We start from the raw sequence: 17,486 nt of genomic DNA, 5'->3' as shown, positions 1-17,486 counted from the left end.
GCGCTTTGGGTCTGTGATAAATGGAGATATAGCGCTATACAAGTCCATTTACCAACACCAAGCAATCAGGCCTAATTTGAAACTTTATACTGTACATAGAGAGAAACTGGCATGGTCTAGTTTATAATAGCTTTTGTTCAGCAAACATGTCAGTATGCAGATGGAGTGTTTTCTTCTCTTTCAAACGGACCTATCACACACTATAAATTCCCATTGGTTTGGATTGTTTGTTGAGCAGCGGTTTACACTTGGAAATGGTCTTTTTACACAAGGGTTTAGAAGGGCATATGTGAGAGAGACAGGGGAGTGCAGAGGGGAGAGGTGCTGCAGACACCTTCGCTCTCCCACGTTAACCTGCTCTCACCTGCCTCCTGACAGCCCGGGAGGGCGCAGGAAACCAGCTGTAACACTAAACCCAGACTTGCTGAGCTCGTTTTTTTTTCTTTTTTTTTTCCTTTTTCAAAAATAGACTTTGTGGTGTATATCTGTGCCAATGTCACAATGTCATACAACATAGAGTATGCAAGACGAAAGACAGGCTAACGTCGTAGGAACAGGTTTTTGTTTTTTTTCTGAAGAGGGTCTTACACTCACAAATAACAAACAACTGAGACTAGACTTGCCATCTTCTTTTATATATTAGGCATCCAGAATGTCAATCATTTATTTTTATTTAGAACAAAAAGTGCATTTTATTTTGAGTTGTGCATAAACCTTCCTTTGAAGTGTAAATCAGCCATGTTTAAACCCACTATAATTTTCAGTAAAATTCAGTGTAAGTAAGCCAATGCAAAGGCATTTATCTGGCCCATTACAACCCTGCAGTGCATCCAGAGAGGGCTATACACACAAGGCACTGAAAAGGCATTCATTAAGTGTTTCAAATTCAGATTTTCATGGTGGACATGTTTTTATTTCCAGTTCTAAGTGTTGAAGCATATTATATCAAAGTGTAACCGTTCTGTTTTGTGAAACTGATATCATTCAGACATCTCACTTAAACTGTGTCGCAGGTAGTAATTTTCAGCAATTACACGCGCAGAGTCACCCAGTCAAACTGGTCTGGGTACTTGTCTATGCAGGTGCATGTTGGGCAGGTCGCTTGGCTGGGCATTCAGGTAGAATGTTTTTTTTGTCGTTTTGTTTTAAATCTAAGGTATCAGATTACAGTAATCCTGCTTCAGTAGCACAGCAAACATGCACACAAACACACACACACACACACACACACACACACGCACGCACACACACACACACACTTACACCCACTCACATGTTCATGCACAGGTTACAACCGTTGAGATCATTCAGACCGTGCGCGATGCAAATACAGTCATGAACTAGGATCATGGGCGTTCAAAAGCACAAGAGCCATTGCACTTGAGAAATTGCTATTCACACCCCCCATGCTTGTCTCACTCAGTCTCTCTACACCATATCTCTGTCGCTCCCTCCCACCCTCCCCTTCTAGATGTGAGTTCTCTCTCTCCTCTCTCTCCCTCTCTCTCAGACGCTCTGTTGACAAAGTCAAGGCTGCTCTGTAGTGAACTATCTCTGTGATTTATTCCTTATTTTCATATCAACACTGCCTGGTGTGATCTGAGACGAGTGGTAGGTGGACGGAGAGAGAGAGAGAGAGAGAGAGAGAGAGAGGACACACTTGCACTCCTGGACACACTCAGTCATTCGGCCACTGCCTGGTGCGGATGGAAAAAGAGTTGGGCTGTGCTGCTGCTGCTGCTGCTGGTGCTGCTTCTGGATCAGTGATGTGTCACCATCAGTGTCAACCAGCCCACACAGTCAACCTGAACATCTTTTTTTTGCAACATTTTTCTTCTGCCTGTGCTATCCGTGCTCATGGGAGCTGTTACTGCTACTGAGCTCAGTTTGAGGCTTTGACCAGGACTGCAATAAATAGCTCTCTAACTCCAAGGGGGGCACTGGGAAAAGGAAGGAAGAAAAAGAAGAAGAGTGCAGAGGGAGGAAAAAAAATAACCAGATCAATATTTCAGAAATCCTGGCTTACTTTGCCCCTCTACCAAATGCTGGAGTTACAGTCCCTGTGTGAAACTATTGGCCTCAGAAGGATCATTCCGATCCCCCAGGAGGACTAAGGGGAGGGGGGTGAGTGTGACCCTCTCTGGTGGCTACAGTGCCTTTGCTCCAGGGCTATCGCTCCGAGGGGAAGTCGAGCAGGAGGACATTGTGTTTGTTGTTGCTTTGGATCTCTTCATAATACAGCTGTGTGAGCTACAGTATGACTGAATGTGGGACAGCGATCCCTATGGCCCACCACACTCTGCTGTAGCCTTCCACCCCCCCCCCCCCCCCCTTACCCCAGATGCAAGCTTCAGAGGCAGGCATGGCTGGAGGGAGGATGCCCCTGCTGCTGCTGCTGGTGCTGGCGGAGGTGCTGAGTGGGCTCTGTGTGCCCGGGGACGGCCAGGGAAAACACAAGGGGAGCTGGAGGTGGAAAGGTGAAAGGAGCCGTGAGTAAACTCCTCCTCTTCCCTCTATCTGCTATACTTTATTCACTTTCTCTCTTTTGCTTTTTTTTCCTGGTTAGGAAAAGACCAAACTAGGGTTAAAGCATTTATTTTCTGGCAGCTACTTCTCTTTTCTTCAATTTTCTTTTTCCAGGAAGCACTAAACACTGGTTGTGCCACTTTGATGACTCTGGTTGCTCTCTGTTTGAGTCTCTGCCTCGTTTCTCCGTGGCACCTGGATACGAGAGTGAAAATAAATCGTCTATATGAGTATAGTACAGCAACCTTGGCCCCCGCGTTGCCAGCTTTATGAGGTATCAATATGGACGCGACTGTGAAAGTGCTTTCTTCTCCTCTGCTGCTGGATTTGCTGTGAGCTGCAATTCATAGTTTTAATATCCCCCCCCCCCCTCCTCCCAGCAGCGATTCTCTCTTTCTCTCAGAATCACTCTAATATTCCTATATGAGTATCTCTCCGGGTCTCGTTCCTAGTCATTAATTGATCAGTGCGAGAGTTTTAAAGCTACTCGGGAGTGATTTCCTCAGAGTAAAAAGCTGGGTGTAGCTCTTCTAAGTGAGTTCATTATACACACAGACACGTGAGTGAGTGCATGGATGTTGGGAGGAGAGAGAGAGAGAGGATGTTGAAACGAGTTAAGAGAGCGAGAGACCTGCGGTTGATTCGGGACGAGGAAGGCTGCCGTCCCAGAGCTTTTGACTGTGGGCTAATGGGATTGTTTGGCATGTCATCACCACTTGACGCTGAGTGATGAAGTGGAGAGTTTTGTCCCCTTAGTGTCCGTCCCCTCTCTGGAAGGTTAAAGGGACATTGCTATCTTGATACCGTTCCAAGATTAAATGACTGAAATGGGATGGAAGAGGCACCAAGTCCCCATAAAGCAGGTCAAAAGGCACTTGTCTTTCCCAATGAGAGGCTCAGCATGGTGGCGTGGAAAGCGATATCTTTCACAGATTTAGTATTGGCAATCACACTGGGGAGTCTTGAGTTGTGTGCTATATTTAGCTACTTGAAGATATGCTTCGCTAATTCTACAGTGCAACAATGGACTTAAATTGCTCGGTGTCTTATCAGCTCGCGGCTAATAATGTTAAAGTCACACATGCTCAAAGATAAGTGTCGGTGAACTCGGGTGAAATTTAGGGATTTAGTGAACTGAAAAAAGATAATGGCTTCTATTGTATCTTTACTTTCTAAGACCAGTTTTTCCAGATTTGAATAAATTATCTTATGCTCACAGATCACACATGGAAATTGAGGTGTAAATCATCTTTACATAAACCAGCACCTTCTACACGCAAACTATTTGTGCACTCTTTAGAATATACTTTCCTAAGTAACACATTGATCTGTGTATGGCTTTTGGTAAAATATTGGAAAAAACACAATTGTCGCTGAATTTTCTTCTTCCAGCTTGAGCTCTGCTACTTATTTTAATTGATACCCTTGACCCCTACCCCTACTCTCTAGCAGTATTGACACTGCTCATACCTCATACAGTAAAAAGGCAAGGTCCTGTCAATCAAACTTTATTGACAGCTTTTACGGCGGTAGTAATAAATTCATGGTTGTGGTTAGGGTGGGGGGCTCTAAGTCAGTGGCATTCTCTACCAGAACCAACACCTCACTGTGTTCAGCTGGGACAGACAGAATCACACTAATGAACATTAACATGCAGGCTTTCACTCAGTTAACCTCTACTGGAAAACACAGGTGTGCATTGCTTTGGATTACAGCTCTGAATCCAGGAATAACAATTCAAACATGAAACTGTTTTTTTTCTGACAGGGACCTGACATACTTGTCAACGCAACTTGAGCTACCAGGCATTGTTCAGTATTTATTTAAAGTGGCTATGATATATTAAACAATGGATCAAACGACTGTGTTTGTATGAAGGGAGTTGGTTCTCTGGGCTCACAATCCTGACTGCTTTGGTTTCTTCCCCCACCACACTCATCAGATGTAACAGACAGCTGTTTGTAGCAGTAGGTAATAGTGGAGCATTTAGCCGCTAAAGAGTCAAAATATTTGACGGAACGAGCAGGTAGAGGGCAAACCATAGCTACAAGGAGAGTGAATATTGGACTTACATTCGGCAAGTGGCCAGAAACACAACTCCAAGTGAAAGCTGATGTTGCTCCGTGTCTGATGTGTAAATAAGCTAACTGTTGTCTACATTAAGGGCTACTCTTTGTTTACCATATCAAATTGTAATGTCATAATATATAGTTCCTCAAATGGCCAACAAAAAACTTTGATGCAGGTTTGACACAATATCTGATGCATTTTTTGTTATATTTGTTACGCATTTTCTAATTCCTAACATGACTAAATGCTTTAAATGTGAAAATGTTACCCATAAAAATGTGTATGCGTTTATCCGACTCGTCTCTTGGTAATTGTGGCATACTGCTGTACAGTCTGCAAAAGTTTCCTTTGCCAGCCCACATGGAATATGATGATATTATGCAAGTAGCCAGCCTGCTGAAATTAGTGATAATGTCAAAATCTATAATTTACTACTGAACTAAGACTAAACCTTCTCCAAGAGTTGTATCGTTCATGTAGGCACACCATATTTGTTTCTCTGACATCACACACACACACACACACACGCACACGCACACACACACACACACACACACACACACACACACACACACACACACACACACACACACACACACACTGGAAGGTACATGAACCTACGATGTACCTCATACATAAATTGTGATTGGAGTGTGTGTACGTGCATGTGTGAGTGTGCGTACGTGATAAATAAAATATCACACCTTCTATTTTTAGCGACAAGTTGTCTCCTTAAGTCCACCCTGCTTAGATATGTCCCTCTGTGCAAAGTCTGAAACTTTACTCCCTGCCTTTTCACATCGTCTCCCTCTTGGTTCTCACTACAATTTGCTGAACATATTAAATGAAAGCTTGTGTGTGGGTGGGTTACGTTGCTGTAAGCTCGTGGACTGACCCCCTTCATACAGACATCATCATTCATAATTAATGCAGTATATTAGCACTATTCATGCATACATTTTAGCTTTCTTCCAACTTGGTCTTAGTGGACCACCAGCCTTGTGCTGTGTGCTGAGGTTTCAGTTTTTTTCCTCTCTGACATGGCCTCATCCTTATGATGGATGAGGGAGATTAAAGGATTTACGGCTGATTTACTCTGCTCTGGATGCTAATAGAGGCCACAGATATATACTGCATATAACTGGCTGTCTCTCTGAAGTCAATCAAAGCACAAGACACGTATTAATTTCAGATTAAGGCACAATTTACAATTTCCATTTTTGTCTTGTAATACATTTGCGGTTTGTGTGACAAAAAGATTAGGGCCCTGAAAGTGTGCCACGGCAAATTATTTAGTGATGTGAAGTTGAAAATGATGTTCCTGCCTGGATTATCCTGAGGTTTTACTTTCCCTCAATTGATGAGACCTCCATGTGAGCAAGGTTGTACTTTGGGGTTTGCAACTGTACCAAGATCACCATTGTAAATCTCCCCTTTTAGCTGTTAGCTAGCATGAAATATTTTCCATGGACATGTGTAAGGACGTAAACTCCTGTATCCAATAGATGGCAACAGTGGCATATATAAACAGCCTGGCGGAGCTGGAGAGAATGAGTGAGTGCTGCAGCTAATGAACTGTGGACTGAATCCTGTGGTTTGGGTCAGAGGCCAAATGGAGTCCAGACAGTCGTAACCACAGACACGCTGTCATTGGAAACACAGCCCAAACCAGTAGACCTTGCAAGCATGCAAGACAATTATTGCAAATGCTTATACAATTATTGCAAATGCTTATATAAGGAATGTATGATATTCATTCAGGAGGATGGACCCCATGGGCACCAGATCCAAATATTTGTCTTTACTGTGAGATATCCATCACTTATTGTTCCATAACTTATATGAAAATATATCTTATATATCTTATTTTAAAACCTCATTGATTTTTTTTTTCTTGATACACAACCTCTAAGTCCCTATTAGAGCACAAAGGCCCAGATGTTAACATCAATCACACCTTTCCCATTTCCTCCATGTCCAAGGGCAAGGCTTGCAGGAGGTTCAGACATAATTTATTAAGGTAACAATAGGCAGAGAATCTCAACTTCCGCATGTCACGCCCCAAAGTCAGGAACAAGGGTATTGGAGGTCGGTTTAGTGGTGTGGTGGGCTGGGAAAGGAGAGAAGGTGGTGGGCATGTTATACGGGCTATTGCCTTGGGATCATGATCTGAGCATTCCTCTCACCACTCTGCATGCAACCTTAAGCAACTGACTCTCTCTGGATATCTGAGGAAAATACGGGAAATGAAAATTATTGTTTGTCTTTCCCATAAGGCAGCCTCTTATAATTCATTATCTAAGCCTGTGTGTTTTTTAAATACTTTTTGCTCACTTTGCAATCCTGCTCTGTATTCCACTATATGCAACTTTTATGGGTGTACTGTGCGAAGAGAGACGGTCCTTTGGTGTTTATGCATTCACATAAAGGAAAACAACCTCGTAAAGCCGTGAATTACAAAGAAGAATTTAAACTTTTTCTTTAGCAGAGAGAGAGAGAGAGAAAAGTAAAAAAACAGGTGGACACTGTGATCAGGCATGGTCCATAAATATGGGGCTCTGGCAGGCGTGGGCCAAAAGCGAAAGCACAGGGATCCGGGATTGTGAGGATATGTGTAAGGGTCAGGGGTCTTTGAGTGCCGAGGCGGGTCTTTAGAGGTTAAAAATCAAATGGTACCACTCCCGCCACTCCTTGATCTTTTATTCCCCACTGTTTCACACCACTTTCACTTCAACATTTTTTTTTACAGGCAAAGTGTTTGTGGATAGAAGTACCTATAGGTTTCTACATCTGGATCTGAGACGTATAAAATGTGAAGAAAAAAAAACACGTGCTTTCAATACTCATTTGTATTCTGTTTCAGTCCTGACACCCTTTACTTTGACGCTGTGCTCTGTGTTCTTTGAGTGATTCCAGGCCATTTCTGTCAGCCTCCATGCTGGGAAACTATCACATTTGCAATCGCATTTGCATAACAGCATGAGACTTCATTCATCAACAATAGCAAATAGGAATAGTGGAGATGATAATAAGTGGCTGCCATTTTATTTCAGTTTTCTTTTTGCTGCTACTCAAACATTGTGGCATGGCAGGCCTAACGGGAGTTAGACGTTAATTGTTAACAGTTAAAATACATTTTGTTACCATTATGCATTGTTAGATTATGGAGACTAATGTAAGGATTACTGTGAAATCATTTTGGTGAGTTGTCTTTAAAATTGGGTTGCTAAAAGTTCTTCAGAATCGGCCCTCGGTAAACAAGAGAAAAGTGAATATGTGGTGGGGAAAGAAACAAGGAATATTTTTCATACAAATAAGAGCAAACAATGTATGTTTGTCCTTCTGGTAGTACAACAATACATCCTGCCATTCTCCTGCCATTGTTTAAAATGAATATCACGGTAAAATATTCACATTTGACAGAATGAGTTCAATTTAAAATATACTTTGTCAGCTCTTTCATTACAATTTTTGCTGATGAGACAGCCCCTCTTTTTTGGTTCCCTAAAAAAACTGTGGGGCACTATTCCATGAATGCATGCATAGGGCTGGGAGTCTGTCTGGATGACAGTAGCAAAGCCCACCATCCACCAACAGCAAAGACACAGAACAGAGCTGTTTACCGTCCAAAGACCAAAATCGTCTGGGGCGTCTGTTTTTCCTTAACTTCACTGATGAAGTGGTAATTACAGGAGAGGCCTCACACCTCCAGAGAGCAGAACATCTTACACGCTATAGGCACTCTGTTGTTATGCCTGTTTAAAACCAATGTTGGTCACGGCAACTGACCAGAGGCATCATGGCTGAGAGTTGGGCGGGTAGGAGTTTATGAGAGCCAACACAAGAATAAATGATGCTGCTGGTACAATAGGAGCAGGGACATTTCCGCTTTGTAACTGCTGCACTCATACCAATTGAATGTGATTGCAGACAAAAATGATATTACATTTTAATGGAAGAAGTAATTAACTGTGAAGGAAAAACCTTCACTTGTGTGGTTCCTTTTTTAATAGCAACACTGAACAAGCAAAAAACACATTTTATCCTCCCACAATTTTTTTTTTGTTGGAATCATCTTAATAACTATTCCGATTCTGCCTGTCCGCATGGCTGCCATTGTGGCAGATCCACATCAGTGTAAGCCCCATCCAGCTGTTTCAGTGGTTGGTCTTCCACGGTGGGAACTGAGATGGTCTTTGCATCAGCATCCCTCTGTCGCTGACACAGCGTTTGCACACACCATTTCCTCACAACAATCCCCGGCTCTGTCTAACCGGCATCAGCAACGGTCGTGATGGAAACACATTCCTCGCAAAGCGCCGGTTAACTGTGAGCTTGTGTTTTTGCATCTGCGCAGAGATATTCGAGACATCTGTTTCCCCCAACACAGACAGAAAGGAGATTTTCTATGGGTTTAAAAATGCTACGTCAATTGGCAACACTACAGGGGATGCAGAATCCAAGGTTGAGTGTAGATTTCACTCAAAATGCTCAACTGTGCTTCGTTCTCACCATATGCAGCAGTCTCACATTTAACTGCAGAAAATTACACTTCAAGGAAGGAATCCTGAAACACCTCGCTCCATCTGAAAGTTTTGGTTTTGCCTTTGTTTTAACATTTTTAAAGCTACTGTGCGTACTTTTTTCAATCATGTCGGGTACATGCAAGCCATCGCCAAACAACTTCACACCATGTTGATTAAGCCTATCATGTCATTCTGTATTTTCAGTATTGCAGTGTTTACAAAGTTCTGTGTCGCCCCTCGACACTGGTGCAGGAGTTCAGAGAAATCCCAAGAAGCGCCCAAGAAATGTTTCAGTTTTTGCAAAGCAAAAACCTGGACTTACAGCAAAAGTTCTAAAATCCATGCACAATCACCGAAGGCTTACCTCATGTTGATGGGCCAACAGTGTTGTTGTAATAACTCTGAATTCCTCATGGGGGAAACATAAGTTACGAACTATAGATTTTAAGTAGCTGGAAATAACTGACGAAAAGAGCTGGAACTGTCCTGCTATAACATCTTTCAGCTCAGTAATGCCCAGATTTAATGAGAGCAGTGTGAATAGGAGAACAATAGGGAATCAGCCAGGACTTGTGACTGAGAGAGAGACCAGCCGTGGCAGTGGCACTAATCAACACTAATGAAGACTGGCAGTGGAGCCTCGCACCATAAAACATAAAATGAACCCCTCTAATTCATTTACTAATTGGAATTTTGGATCAGGACAAGGTCGGCGATAATATATTGAACAGTCTCTTTGTATCTTGAATTTTGGGTAAAACATTTTTTTTTAAACTGGTGATTATCTAAAGTGGTCACGACATTTCTTTTTATGGACTTGTTTAAAATGGTGTTACCACAATGGTGTATGTGCTTCACTCACTTTTGCACCGTCTTCTATAATGCTGGAAACACAAATATTCAGCACTGAGAAGCTACAGCACTATTGCAGCAGGATAAAAGTGAAAGAGCAGAGAAATAGTTTCACACCACATGAAGGCACTATTGGACATATTACCACCAGATGTCTGACACCGTGGCATTTGTTTCCCCCTCTTGTAGCCCTCTTGAAGGCACGAATGTAACACAAAAGTTGTTGGTGCCTCGTATGATTTACAGTGCCACGGATTCACTGCAATAGAACATGAACAGTTTCATTTGGTACCGTATTGTGTGCGGCATACTTTTTAACATTCTCAGCTTTCAAGGATGGAATGAGGAGACTTACTTCATTTTTTTTCCTCATGGGTCCAAGCTTAACACAAGCAGATGGTAATGTAATACCCTGCACTGTAGCACATCAGTCCATAACCATAGCTGCAAGTCCAGAAAGTCACCTGCCACTAATAAATCTGGCTGATTTTGGTGTGGTGAAGGGGTGACAGAAGGGAGAGCTGTATGCAAACTTGACAGGAGGTGTGCAGCGTTGCACTTTGTCTTTTTTGCATTTCTCGCCCTTTCGGGATTTATGATCTGCTTCTCAAAGCCTCTGGCCCTTGGGTTGCCTCGGCATTCCCATGTGTCATGTGACACCGCTGCTTTGTAGTGAGGGGAAAAATCATCAAGCCCGACAAGCCCGTTAAAGGGTTTAGTTGGCACTAGTAGTTCTTAGAAAAGTTATTAACATTATATCATTATTTGGGCAATACCATTAGTTCTATCTTGATTGTTTTAAGGAATAATTAATTTTAGAGTAAACACCAGAGGACAAATTCAATTTGCCCATGAAGAAGTCAGTTCTGCAGTGTAACACAAAAAAACATGTGACACAATGTGACACAACTGAACTTAATAATTGTTACAGTATGGGATCATGCTATTTAAAGTTAGCCAAGATAATAAACAAGAGTGTACAAGATCCCATAACCACTCTTGATGTAATTTCCATATGAATTATGGGCGTGGATATCAAAGCTGGAATACATCCATTTCCATAAATACACTTCCATATGACTGACAGAGGAAATACGCATTGCATATTCGGTGCCACTTTAATATGGCACCACCTTATGCTGTCTCCACAGATGAAGACCAATTTATCGTTCAGTGATGATTACCACAGTGAAAGATTTATAAAGTGCTGTAAAAGGTTCAGATATGTGTTGAGAGATATAAATCCTTGAGAATTAATTGTATAAATATCTCCGAAAAGATTTAGCAGTGAAATGAGTTAGGGCAAATGCCTAATGAAATAATATGAATAGTTTTATAACCTATAATTATGTCATCATCTAAACACCCCCCCTGGCAGGATATCGGGTGGGAACACGCTTTGATTTAGTGAGGTGACGGTTGGATGGATTGCGTTGTAGGTGGTTTGAGAAAGGTGTGTTTGAGGTCATATTGTCAGCAGCCCTACACGGTACTATGTTGTAATTGTCTTACCTTTTTGAGGTGTGGCCGGATTTGTATCTTTTCTTTTTCAAAATCTTCTGGACATTTTCACAAAACAACCGCGTCCTTGAATTCCAATGCGGCGGAAACATGTACGGCTTAACCTGTCAGAGGGCGCAGACAGTGCGTTCACACATTGTAAATCTCGGGACAGCCTTCATCCTGAAGAATCTTGACTTGAAAACTTGCCTTAGGTGGAACAGACTACATTTCCTTCAACCTAAGCCCTTTTTTTTCACTCGACAACCCCTAATGAATTTCATTTCTCTAAACATGTTAACACATCGTTTGTCTTTTAGCACAACACAACTGTCCTGCCCCACGTCAAAGGCATTCTGTTAACAACGGACGAAACCGTGAATGGGTTTCTAATCTCAGCTGGCTTACAAACAACTCATCTTACATTCCTTTCCAGTGACTTAGAGGATGTTTGAAACCCTGATCTCTTTTGTCCCTTCTAGACTAAAAAAATTATATTACAAAGTGTGCATGACTGTATTCGACACACTTGAGAAATGTCTGAGTAAACCTATCCTCACACAGACCAAAATCAAAGCCATTCCACACTCTCCTTGACACTTCATCCTTGCTCCCTTTGCTGTAAACTATTGTTAGTTGGAACAATAAAAGAAGAGAGATGCTTGTCATGTTATCCTTGCATATTTGGGACCGTCTTTATGGTCCCCTTGGGGTCAACAACAACTACTTTGCACATAACAGAACTGAGATCCTGGCACAGCCTCTGTTACCTTAAGCTGCCAGTATTGATCTGGCCGTCTACTAAGATTGTTAGCTTCTCTCTTCAGGAGTGCTGAGAAACTGGCCGCATGCCTAGCAATGTTCTCACCACACATCTCCGGGCCTCATTTCCATCTCCTCTAATCAGAGGTAGACATATTGAGAGCATAAGTTGGTTTATCTGCACTCTCTCATTGGACTGTGAATAGTTAGAGTGTGTGCTCCAGTGAATTAGCATACACATGTTCCTCCCCGACAAGCACCAATCGGTGGTGGAATGAATGTTTGTGTGAGTGTGTGTGTGTGTGTGTGTGTGTGTAGGCAGAGAGAGGCTGGGAAAGGGAGATAGCGCCTGCTGTTTGTTCAATTTGCCTGACTTCAGATCAGATGGTGACTGAACTGTGGCACAGGCAATCACAGAAACATGAATGGAATCATTACCTTGAAATCATTACCAAACTGCCGTGTGCTAAGTACCTTGTGTGCATCCCTCTAAACAACAACTAGAGAAGAGCTATATGGAGTAAATATGTATTTGTTTTGATAATTTAAGCACTTTTTAGCAAGTGTTTAGGCTCCCACATGAGATATTGACTATAACTGAAATCCCTTAGAACACGTATATACGTGAACCTGAGTAAAAACATGTAGTCATTTTTTTTAATGTATTAATTTGCACTGTTCCAAAGGCAATGCTGGTCCGTCTTTTAGATGTTTTCATTGATATTGTTACATTTTAAAGTTGTAGTATTTATGCTACTTGTGTTTTTATGCAATGCAATTTCCAGAGGGACCAATGTAAATAGTGTGTATTGGGCATATTTAAATATTTCAAACACATATTGAGTGAGTAAGTCTCACTCCTACAATACAAGAGCCTATGGGGATTAAGAAAGTATGCCCACAAATATTTGTATTGGTAACAGCAGCCATACTGTCTATTGTGTATTTTTAAAGTGGAGGTCAGAAAAAAACCTTAGGATGAAGCAATAATTGGTTGTCAACGGAGCTATTCAGCAAAACCTTTGCCAAACCAAGGTGCATTTAGTGTTTGCTCATTTGTTTTGACCATAACACAGCTTGAGAGAAGAAAGATTAATAGGTGCGCCTAGTGTGAACTGAATGCCTGGTGTCATCACATCAAAGACTGTGGAGGCTATACTTCACCAGTGGATCTTTTTCCCCTTTCACCATCTTTAATTAAAAACTTTGCAGAATTCCCCTTGGCTCACAATAATGGCACAAAAAAAGTCTACAGACATTCACCATGGAACGGAGGGCACCATAAGTCTTTACGTCTTAGATTGAAAAAGTTAGATTGATGTTACTCCAAACTTATACATTTTAAGTACATAATCTTATGTCACAATCAAGTCGTGAAGTTGTGAGCCAGGGTTCTTTTTTTGCTAAATGTTATCACTACTTAGGAATAAATCTCATTTAGGTATACAAGCTGACGTGAAATTTTCGTTGTGCCTATACAGTCAGCATTTGTCATCGGAGCAGATCCAGAAAAACATCTTGCTGGGAGGGATGAAAGATTAGAAATTTGGTTTTTCGGTATCTAGGTTTAGGAAAGAATTGTCCACATTAACATATTGATGGAATTTTCAAAGATTATACAAAAAACACATGTGAATGAATTGAGTTTGAGGGCTATTTTCCTTCCCTGTTGAATTTATTTATTTGTGTGTGTGTGTGTGTGTGTGTGTGTGTGTGTGTGTGTGTGTGTGTGTGTGTGTGTGTGTGTGTGTGTGTGTGTGTGTGTGTGTGTGTGTGTGTGCGTGTGCGTGTGCGTGTGTGTGTGTGTCTGTCAGGCACATGCGCTAGATTAAGCGAATCAAACAGCAAGGAAAGGTAGCATCACTATAGTTTGTCATAAATGAGTCACTGCCTTTCGAATGAGGTCTGAATTATCTGCTCCACTGCACACTAAAACTCATTTGCCTCCTGTTTTTCATTAGGTGACTTTTTCCCCTCATTTTAACTCTTGTCCTTTTTTGTAAATGACGTAGCGAAAAAAAGGATGGCGGATGCTTTCAAATATAAAGGACAGGAAGGAAGATCAGAAAACAAGTATTAGCTTGTCAGTGCTGAGTCAGAATGGCCCCCAAATGAAAATATAGCTCACGGTAGTTGATTGGCGCGCAAGGTAAAGTACTTTCAACAAGCAGATTTTATAGTCAGAAGACGTAGTAGAAGGTCACTTGCCTTTGGGCTGTGGTTGTGCGGATGCTGGCCAGCTGAGTCATGACCATGAACTGCAGACTCCAGATCAGACTGATATAAGCATTCACAAGCTGTTCTTCTTGGCTACGGCATTTTAACTTCTTGAAACACATATTTGGAGAAGTCTTTCTATGTCTCTCTCTCTCTCTCTCTCTCTCTCTCTCTCTGTTCCATTTCCTTCATTCAGTCTCTCTCTGGGCAGAAAAAGTATTCCCGCGTCATAGAGAGAGATGGACATCTGGGCTTTTGGCAACTCGTAGGATACTTGCATCAGCTCCGTCGGCATGTCAGAGCAAGTCCAGACTCACTCGCAGGCTTTCAACTTATTTGACATCACTGTTGTTAAACAAAGCTGAGGAACAAAGTGGGAATAAGAATATGTGTTACGTAATGTGGGTGTGGGAACGACATTTCCATGGAACGTCTTTCACAATAGCCTTTCTTCCACTTTAACACATGCTCACAAGGGATAAAAGTGCCCTGGCAGCAGCCGTGACGGTTATAGTGTGTGCCACAAACTCACTTGTCAGCTCCCCGTGAAACTGAACCATTGCACAGGACTTCAGTCAAGTGACCATGCAATATTCAACAGCCTTCAAGCGAATCAGTTGATATGTCTTAGAAATGTCTCTCTGTTTTGACTTTGTTGTGGTCGGTTGCAGATGCCCTACAAGCAACCACATCAATGAGTGGTTGCCACATATTTCTTCCGTGACATTTGCCTTTTTATTGAACCACAATCAACGAAAACTTGCATTGAACGATGAGTCACATAACTAACTTTGAGGATTGACGTGTGTGTGTGTGTGTGTGTGTGTGTGTGTGTGTGTGTGTGTGTGTGTGTGTATTGACTGTGGGTTTTGTAACCAATGAAACCGTGTTTGGAAGAGATAAGATACACACGACTGCACTGCAACTGTCAACAACCAAACACCTGTGTGCGTCCGTTCATTCTCAAACTGGCAAAAGTCTGATCGAAATGTTGGTCATGTGCAATACAACTGTGAATGTTAAGAGCATTCAATGGTTTTGAGGGAACATTTCTGCAGAAAACAGTTGATGTTAACATTTGCTCAAAATGAGCTTTTCCCTGCATTTCACCCATTGGAACTAACGTAGTCCTAAGTGTTGCAGTTTGTCACTGTCACTATCAGGGCTCCAACGTTAAGTAGCTGCCGAAAACATAATAGCGACAATGTGTTAAGTTAAACTGGCACCTGGACATAATCAAATATGTCTTACTCTTACCATCTTACTTCTTCTTCGAAATGTGTCCATAATTGTACAGTATGTAAGCCGTACTCATTCTAATAGCATATAAATAAGTAAGTCTTTGTGATGCAACTGGTTCAATAATCCAATTCAATAATTTGAATGAAGACATATAAATGACTAGAAATTACTTTTTTATGTAGGTTATGAATATGTAATATTTATAGTAATACTTCATAATAATAATAATAATAACACATTATGATATGGTACACTGCTATGCCATAGTAATTGTTTCATGCTTGGAGATAGAGGTATCATCAGTTTTCAGTTAATACCTTAAAAGTGGTTGTGGAGGCAGATATTCATACATGATGAAAGTTAAAAGCAAATCAGTCTGCAGAGCTGATGCCAAGTGTGTGATAGCATGTGCACACGTTTGTGTTATTTGCTCCACCTTTTCACAATGGCTGCAGGACAATTTAATAATGTGTGACATTTTATATTGTAAATATTTTTCTATTACCTTCAAATGATTGCTTGACATTAGGAGACACGAAAAGTCAGTATCTCTCTCATCACTTATAAATACTCACATTTATCTTATAGCTTTTCTGTAACTGGTGCTATTTGTTGTATCCGCTTGTACATTTGTTTTTAAAGTTGTGGTCGATGTGTGGAAATGACATGTTATGGTTTTTCAGGGGGGTGATGTGCTGGATTATTTCTTGGCCGGTGGCAGTAAGGCTTTTTTATTCATAACAACAACAGTACAATAGAAATGATGGATACATCATGTTTAAAAAAACGACAACATTATTCATCTCTCGACTTGAATCTCAAGGGCATTATTGTTTAATGTGCATGTAAGATATTTTAGAGAGTTATTTTAATAGTTATCAAAATGCTTCTCCACTTTGACTATGTCTTTCCTCAGAAGCAGTGTGTGATCAGCGCATACGTATGTATTATCTCCAGGCCTGATTAAAACTCCATTAGTCATGCAGAAAACAAAGAAAGAGTAATCAAAATGGAAATGAGTGTAATGGTGCTGTGGAAACTGTTGAGGCAGAGAAACTAGATAGATTCCGCAGGGAAAAAAAGCTGTTTTTGAAAAAAGGCTCTGTTTTTCTGTCTTCAATAATGGTTAAGTTTATTGAATCCAGCTCCACAATGATGAAGATGCTCTTAAGAGGGTGTTGTGGGTTATATATTCAGGAGCATGGACCTCATTTAAATGTTTAACTTCCAGAGTGAAGGCTGCAAATGAAAGAAGTGAAATCTCGTTGGCTTTGCCCCTCAATTAGCATTCTTGTTGGTTGTTCATAGTTTGTCCCTGTCATCAGACAAACAAGTAAACAGATGTTAGGGCAGAACGTTTTCCAAGAAACCAATTTAATCACTGAAATTGCTTAAGGTTGTGTTACAGAAATATGCCGCCTCTCTGATCAAGGCTGTGTGGAGGAACGTTGTCCTACAGCAAACAATCAGTCAGTCCTGTTAACAAGCCCCAGAGTCAGACTCATCATTTTAAGCCCATCCATCACTTATATACGGTGCTGCCGGGGCCGGAGTGCTGCTGCCAATACATGACAAGATAACAATGAAACAACAGCTAGCCTCTGCGCCTTCTTCATTCACGTCTATTAAGAGCTCCCACTGTGTGTCAAACTAAACAACCTTAGACTACGGGGGCAATACGTTAGCCATCAGGTTTAATGTCATGTCAGGTTGTAGAGGGGTTCAAGTGCTGATTGACTCCCCCATTGTCACAGAGTTGCAAACAACCACTCAAGTCAAATCTAGTTAGAG

The 17,486-nt window shown here is 41.4% G+C and overlaps 1 protein-coding gene across 1 annotated transcript in view; it reads left to right on the top strand.

Annotated features, from left to right (window-relative positions):
* Positions 1 to 1,528: 1,528 nt before the first annotated feature.
* robo1 (roundabout, axon guidance receptor, homolog 1) overlaps positions 1,529 to 17,486 on the top strand; it is a 174,601-nt gene continuing 158,643 nt past the window's right edge. Inside the window, exon 1 of the mRNA XM_080024764.1 lies at positions 1,529 to 2,489. Coding sequence (XP_079880890.1) covers positions 2,342 to 2,489 — 148 coding nt within the window. The 5' untranslated portion in view covers positions 1,529 to 2,341. The remainder of the gene's footprint in view (positions 2,490 to 17,486) is intronic.

The sequence above is a fragment of the Ammodytes marinus genome (genome assembly GCF_949987685.1).
Source record: "Ammodytes marinus genome assembly, chromosome: 3".
NCBI lineage: Eukaryota > Metazoa > Chordata > Actinopteri > Uranoscopiformes > Ammodytidae > Ammodytes > Ammodytes marinus.
The sequence above is the reverse complement of the archived record's forward strand: the minus strand, read 5'-3'. Positions and strand labels throughout refer to the sequence as shown.